This window comes from Pteropus vampyrus, unplaced genomic scaffold (assembly GCF_000151845.1).
Source record: "Pteropus vampyrus isolate Shadow unplaced genomic scaffold, Pvam_2.0 Scaffold117, whole genome shotgun sequence".
Classification (NCBI taxonomy): Eukaryota; Metazoa; Chordata; class Mammalia; order Chiroptera; family Pteropodidae; genus Pteropus; species Pteropus vampyrus.
Window position 1 is genome coordinate 1,574,096 of NW_011888898.1, and position 7,991 is coordinate 1,582,086.

Here is a 7,991-nt window from a genome sequence, read left to right on the forward strand (position 1 = left end):
CCCGCACACTCCCAACTAGAGCGTCAGCTCCATGAAGGCGAAGATTTCGCCTGTTTGGCTCACTGCTATGTGACTAGTGCCCAGAACAGTACCTGGTACACACTAGGTGCTTAATAAATAATTGCTGAATAAATCAGTGAGTAATGCCAGCAGCAATGACAGCGTTACATGCTCAATCGCTATTCCTCACACCAGCTCTGGGAGGTAATGGCCCCCATTCTCCAGGCGAGGAAGCTGAGGCTCAAGGAGATAAGACTCAAGAGCCCAACCTCTCGACAAACCCTTTCCAGTCTAGGATGCATGGACTTTGGGACTATTCGTATTTTGTGTATCATTAGCCCATCCCCAAAATGATCCCTGAGGTTGAGGGCCTGACCCCCTTTGCTTCCTGCTGCCTCCCCAAGACACCAAAAGCACAGGCAACAAAGGCAAAAACGGACAAATGAGACTGCATGAAAATTCTGCACATCAAAGGAAAGAATGGACAGGATGACAGGCAGCCTACAGCGTGGGAGAAGGCGTTTGCAGCCACGTAGCTGGGAACAGGTTAGCGTCCGCCATTCTCCCGTGTCCCCTCTGCTGTGACTTGCCACGAAAAGGATGCCGAGGCTTGTGGTGGAGGGGCAGATAGGCAGTTAGGACACGAAGCCCAGCCAGCCTCCCAGGAGGGCGGGAAGGCTCAGGCTCGGGACGATGCCGATGCCGGGCCCAGCATTTACCTCCCTGGAGGGCTGAGGGGACTCCAGGAGCTGTGCTGTGGGAAGGTCCTGACCACGCCCACAAACCCTCCCCCAGCCCATCCCTTGCAGCCTTCTCTTGGTTCAAAAAGTTGTAAAGCAGAAAGTTTTCCAACTTCAAAGTCATAGAAGCGTGACTAGCCATCTCAGGTTTGCCCTGAAAGGCCGATGTCCTGAGTAATCCTCTGTCCCAGGCAAACAGGAACGATTGGTCACTCTGGGTCTTGACCACTCTTGTTTGGTGGCAGTGCCCAGTTCAGTTCAACGGTAGTGGCTCAAGTTTATTAAGACTCAAGCATGGTCTCATCCCACACTTCTGATTCTCTCATTAAACTTTGCAACAGCCTTATGAAGTGGGCGCGGTGGTGATCTCTCCTTACGGGCAAGGAAACTGAAGCTCGAAGAAGTTACACAGCTGGCCTGCGGTCTCTGTGATGACCCCGGCTTCATATCAGTTCACAGATACATGTTAAGATATCTGGAATGGAGATCAACCTTAGAATCGGTGAGATTGCTGTCAACCAACAGGCAGTCACACACACAAAAAATTGTCTCAGTGTGCCTGTGAGCAAACTGGGTCGTAGTTGATCACATTTTGGTCACTTTGGCAGAGTCGCGTGCAGTTTTTGGAACTACGTATATCGATTTTAATCACTGTTTAGAACGTCTTCCAAGATATTGCATGATGATTCAGGCTGAAGATGTAAAGTAACCGTGTACCCAGAAGTACCTGGAAACAGTGGCAAGGGTCAACTTGATAGTGATGAAGCAAATGTTTCTTGTGGGAAGAACAACTGCTGTTTGTGCAAAGCAGCAACAGGAAGAAAGATGATTCCCTCCGTCAGGCAAAGCCGGGCTGGGTGTTACTGCTGAGATGTGTGGAGAAGGATCGTCTACGCCACTGGTCCTCAAACTCAGAATCACCTGGGCAGACTGTTAGAACATAGACTGCTGGGTCCACCCCAGAGTTTCTGAGTCAGGAGGCCAGGGGGTGGGGCAAGAATATGCCTCTGTAGCAAGTGCTTAGGTAGGTTCAAAGCTGCTGGGTGGGGACCACGCTTCAAGTACCAGCCAGAGCAGTGGAACAGGAGCGGTCACCAAATCCCACAGAGTGGATGAAAACATGTCAATAAGAGGCAGACGTGGTCGATTCATCCATCAGAGAGACTTGGCATGAAGGCAAAACATCAGCTTGTGAGAATATTTCAGCCACTTTAAACAAAAGCCAGTAGTATCCCTTGGCGTGCTTCCGTAGAGAACTTTTGAAACCATGAGTTTATGCAAATACCAAATGCTGATAGAGCCCTAATGGTCTTTGACATGTGTCAGAATGATGCTGTCATTCAATGCCAACGGTGTCCCAAAGGCGGACGTCCAAATGTCCAAAGAAGTCTCAAAGAACTCATTCAGTAAATATAAAATTTCTAAGGAATATCAATATACAGAATATCTAAGGAATATGAAAACATTGCATCACGATGTGTTTACTTGGCAGCTTCTTTTTATCTATCAGACATAAAATAACGGTTCATCTTACAACCTATAACATCTTAGATTCAAAGGAAGATGTTTGTTTTACGAGAAATATAACACCTCAAACCTGTGGCATGGATATTATTACTTTAGGCATGGCCATAGTAGGTAGTGATATTAGGTCTGTATTGATTTAAATAAGTACATTCTGTAATATATACTGGCAAAAATGTCAAAGGTGGTGCTATAGTGACAAATTCGGGAAACAGAATGTGGCTTTCAAAGTCATCATTAACGGCCTCTTGGCCTGACAAGTTCACCCAATGAACAAGCCCCTATTGGTCATATTTACTTTTCATTAGAAGCCAAATCTCCATGTGACAAACTACATATAAGTAAGGAAGAAAATATTTCCAAAACCCAAACCATAAACTTAGTTAACAAAGTAGTCGCAAAACTTTTATAAACAAAAAGAAGGAAATTTGAGGCTACCTATTTTGTCTATTATAAAGATAAAAATGTTTGGTCTCTTTTGTCTTCTTTTTTCCTCAGACCTTCAGTGAGAGCACAAGGATATTTTTTTTTTAGGTGTACTTTGTTTTAAAGAGTACTTATGCTTTTAGAGAGTACTTGTAGTTTTGCCCAGAATTCCTTCGATCAGTTGCTTTCCAGTTGTTTGTTAGGATTTTGTGGTAAAGCATATAAAAGTATCAATGCATTTGGCTGATATAAATAATAGGGAAACTTCCTGTTTATTTAATAAGCCCAGATTTGGATGGTTTCAGAGTTCCGGTTCAACATCTGATTTTTCTCTCCCCTTATAGTTACAGAATGGCTGCCACAGATCCAGGCATCACATCCTCACTCCAGCATGTCCAAAGACAGGAAGTGAGGCAACTGGGACAGCAAGCATGAGCTTTCCTCAACTGCCTCTTTTTCTTCCTACACTTGTTTTTTCCTTGAATCAGGGAGAAAGTCTTCTACAGAAGCCCTCAGTCGGTGTTCTCTAGCGTCTCATCGGCTAGAACAAGGTCACACAATCATGGCTAAGCAGCCAGGGAGACTGGGAAAGCAATCTTAGGTGTTTATTCCCTATTAAAGAAGGTAGGCCAAAGGAATAGCTGTTGGGTATTCATATCATGAAAATTAATAATCATCATATCTTTTAGTTTCAGCTCCAGAATTTGTTTTCGAACATGGCTATCAAACTTATCTGCCTACGGAAAGCAACGAAAACCAGACAGCCACTGTCATCTCTCTCCCAGCCAAGTCACGTGCCAAGAAGCCCACGGTCCCGCCTGCTCAGAAAAGGCTTAACTGTTGCTATCCAGGTAAAGGCAGCATTGTGTCCTACTTGTGTAATGGATGTGACATTTAACAAGCTTGTGAATTCTTGGCAGCTAGACACAGATGTGCCCCCAAACTGCCTGGCTTAGAAGACAGACCCTCGGTATTTGTACCATCACATACGACCTATCTCGCTGTCCCTGGCACAGTTTCTAAGACTTTCATAGCTATCGCTTTGAAATGGGACTCGTGAGAATTTCAGATTACTCTCGAGTTTTTTTTATTTCTGTGCCGGAGCTTAGGAAGACATCCAGGAAGATTTTTCTTTCTTTACTTAAAAAAATAATAATAAATTTTACTTAGAAATAATTTCAGAATGATAGAAAAGATGCAAAAATGGTACAAAAAATTTCTGTATACCCTTCATCTAGATTTCCCAAATGTTAACATACTATATTTGCTTCGTCATTCTTTCTCTATATACATTTATTTTCCCCAAAACCATTTTAGAGTAAGTTGCAGACATGATGTCCCTTTATCCCTAAATACTATAATATGCAGTTCCTAGAAACAAGGAAATTCTTTTACATAACCACAGTCTAATCATCAAAATCAAGACATCAACATTTATGCACACTATTACCAGATTACTGGCCTTATTAAGATTTTACCAATTGGCTCACTAACATCCTCTATCTCAAAAGAAAAGCATTTTCTCCCTGGTCCAGGTTTTAATGCGTGACCACACTTTGCATTTAATTTTCACGTGTCTTTTAGTTTCCTTTGACTTTTGTCTTTCATGACGTTTACGTTTTCTCAGAGTGCAGGCCAGTAACTGTAAACTGGTCTGCAGTCGAGGTTTATCTGATGTCTCCTCGCCGTTAGATTTCGGTCATGCGGTTCGGGCGGGAAGCACAGACACGGGCTTGTGACCTTGGTGCATCGTGCTGGGGGCACGTCACGTCTGTTTGTCCTCTTGCTGTGGAGTTGACTTTCCTGACTTGTTAAGGAAGTTTCTGCTAGGTTTCTCCTATGTTTCCCCTTGTAATTAATCTTTCCTTGCCTTTTTAAGGTTGCCAATTCAAGACTGCCTATGGCATGAAGGACATGGAGCGTCATTTAAAAATTCACACAGGTAAATAGCATTTCTTTGGCATATGTACCCTGAACACATGCAGCACTAGGAGCTGGGGGTCCAGGCAAGTCAGACACATTCTCATGGTCAGAATGTTGTCATGTTGTCATAGAACCTCGCTGGACTAGAGATACAAATTAAATAAAAATAAGATGCCGTTTCTACACATGATTTTGGCAGAAATGTTTAAAGCAATAAAATTCAGTGGTAGAACAGATATGAGCAAACTCAGCTAGTGGAAATATGAATTGCTACAGCCACTATGAAAATTAATCTGCCAGAATTAATTACAATTTAAATATGTCTGTTCTTGTCCTTGATCCTGTGTGTGTGTGCGTGTGTGTGTGTGTGTGTGTGTGTGTGTGTGTGTGTGTGAGAGATGATTGATAAAGAGAGCCATAAGGGGGTACAATAGTAACTTTTCTTTTACATATCTTTACATTGTATCATTGGATACAGTGAGCGTGTTATTTTTGCAATTCGAAGGGAGAATTTAATAAATAAATACTTTAAAAAGGAGAGAAAAAGATTGAAGCATAAAAAAAGTGATTATTTCTAGTGATTTTGATTTTCTTTAATGTATTTTTTTATGTCTCTCAGATTTTCTACATGGAGAAGGAATTGTTTTTAGACTATTTTTAACAAAGTATTAGATGCTCATATTTCCGTGATACAGACAGGTATAAATTTAGAGAGCGTACATGTATATACACAGTAGGGACACACTGAAATTTGGTTTGTGTGTCACTAATTGCCCAAACTCTACATTTCAGCCTCAGCCTTTGGTAGATGAAATATCCAGGAGTATTCTGATATTCCTCGGCCAAGGCCGCTGATTATACTTGTATCGCTATCCTATCTAATCAAGCCTCAGAGTGTCATGTCACTTGGATTTATTCTCATGGTCAGAATGTTGTCATGTTTCGAATATTGGTGGGCATTCCTGATGTAACACACAACATATCTCCCTGTGTGAGTTTCATATGTCGAGATTCCCCCAGTCAAGCACAGCATATTCATCATCGCAGGAGTAAAGTGCTGTAATTATTAGTGAGGAGTGGAGAAGCATTATAAAATGTAAGTGAAGGCAATGACCTCCTATTTCTGCAAATAATGAGAGATTATTGTTCCTGGATTTTAAAACTTGACTGCTAACATTTTGAATAATAAAATTATAATATTTAATAGATTTTTAGATGTATTCTTAAATGCCAGATGTTTATTCTATGATGATAGTGATCAGCTTTGGCTGACGATAGAACACTTGACTGGAATTTGGCCAAAATACATATATAGTAAAAGGTGAAAATCCTGACTCACATCCCACGTCCTTCTTAGTTCATGCCCGAAAGTAGCCAGTCTTAAGAATCTAGCGTGACTCATTCTTAGATGTTAGCATGTTTATACAGAGCCTAAAAACACACACATTTGACTTTTTCCACCTCTTATTAAGTTAATATTGTATACACTCTCACTGCAAAGGGATGGTTTTCATTTACTGTTAGACACATTTCCACATCAGGAAGTTCATATCTACTTCATTTTGATGGGCAAGTAGGAAATCAGTTCAATAATTTATGGTACATTTATACAGTGACATGCTTTAGCCTTAAAAATCATATTATGGGTGCTAATGATGTGGGAAGAGGATCGAAATTATTTCAAGTGCAAAAAAAAATCGTCAATGGGGAAGGCAGTGTTGCATTTGGCTAAGAAAGCAACAGTCCTCGGTTCTAATCACAGTAGTTGAGAGAATCAAATAAAATCATTCAAGGGCACAGTGCCTTTCAGAAAGGAAGTGTTTAAATTGACTTCAGCCAAGAGGTTTTTTGAATCAAAAAAGGTACACGTACATGCTGGTACAAAAACGATTGGAAAAACATACATTAAGAAATGAGTAGTTATTCATGGGTGACAAGTTGACATGTGTATAATGAGTACATATTAAGCTGCTATAGCAGAAAAACCCAGACACCAGCTCAGACAAGGAGGGGCTTTCTGTCCCTCACATAACGGACCGGAGGTAAGCAGGTGATCTAGGGCAGGGAGGTGGCTCTGTCCTACGAGATCATGCAGGGATTCGAGTTCCTTCTATGCCCTTAGAATAGGTTACATTACACTATCCACCAGCTGCAAGTGGGCTGCCCTCACCTGCCCACACCTGCCAGTTTACCCCCGTGTTGTCTTGGTTACCGCTGGCAACAAGGAGGGGAAAGAGAAACAGTTATAAAGCAGGCAGTTTCCTTTTACAAAAGGGACTCATTTACCTTCTCTGCTGTTTCGCTGACGAGGACTTCGTCACAGAATCACACCTTGCTGCAGGTGAGGCTGAGAAATGTCATCTTTAGCTGGTCAGCCATTAGTTCCTGAAACTTTGGGGTTCTGAATTTTAGGGTATGTTTGTTACGAAAAGGAGAAAAGAGTAAAAATAGATACAAGAGACAACAGTTTCTTATTTTGCTTAGTTTGTACATTAAAAAATTATTTCGGTTGCCTTTTATTTTTAATTAATAAGGAATTCATATTCAGTGTAGGAAAAATTAGAAAACACCAATAAAAGCGTGATAATAAAGAAAATAGTAGAAACCCTCCGCCTCACGATGTTAGCTCTCGGCCAATCATCCATCCAGTTGTTGGGGGTTTTCTAAACGCTCTTTGGGGACTGTGTATTACTCTTTCCGTAAGGCAGTTGGGAAATAAGCCTTTTTCTTTTTGCCTGTCGTTTCCTGATGCCATCTGTGTGCCTGTGTGTTCGAAGGAGACAAACCCCACAAGTGTGAAGTCTGTGGCAAGTGCTTCAGCCGGAAGGACAAGCTCAAGACCCACATGCGGTGCCACACAGGCGTGAAGCCCTACAAGTGTAAGACGTGTGACTACGCTGCTGCGGACAGCAGCAGCCTCAACAAGCACCTGCGGATACACTCCGACGAGCGGCCCTTTAAATGCCAGATCTGCCCCTACGCCAGCCGCAACTCCAGCCAGCTCACCGTCCACCTCCGATCCCACACAGGTAAGTCCCTCGTGTTCTCGCTCTGTGCTCCTAACTTCCTATTGCTTCTATCATAAGCACCTTAAAGTACTTAGCCACAGCGTTAAGTAAGTGAATCGGGGATATTTGGTCATCTCGTTGTATGCAGCATCTGCCCAGAAATGCCTCTCTCAGTAAAATAGGGGGAAACGTCAAGTTTATAACTATATGTGTATCTTTATGTAACTTTATAACTTATTAATTAGTATTTAATTGAAGAGATGTGCTAAATGAAATAGAACTATAAACAATGCATTTTTAATAAATTTCTGCATGATAGTTGGTTAGGCATTTCACTCATTTTTAAGTATATTCTGAATAGTTCAGCGTG

The 7,991-nt window shown here is 41.8% G+C and overlaps 1 protein-coding gene across 5 annotated transcripts in view; it reads left to right on the forward strand.

Annotated features, from left to right (window-relative positions):
• The window catches only part of ZFP64 (ZFP64 zinc finger protein), a 77,775-nt gene that overhangs the window by 12,262 nt on the left and 57,522 nt on the right, over positions 1-7,991 (forward strand). For all 5 annotated transcript variants that reach the window (XM_011365955.2, XM_011365957.2, XM_011365956.2 and 2 more), the window contains exons 3-5: positions 3,380-3,541; positions 4,570-4,632; positions 7,391-7,642. In XM_011365955.2, the coding sequence (XP_011364257.1) occupies positions 3,380-3,541; positions 4,570-4,632; positions 7,391-7,642 (477 nt within the window). The remainder of the gene's footprint in view (positions 1-3,379; positions 3,542-4,569; positions 4,633-7,390; positions 7,643-7,991) is intronic.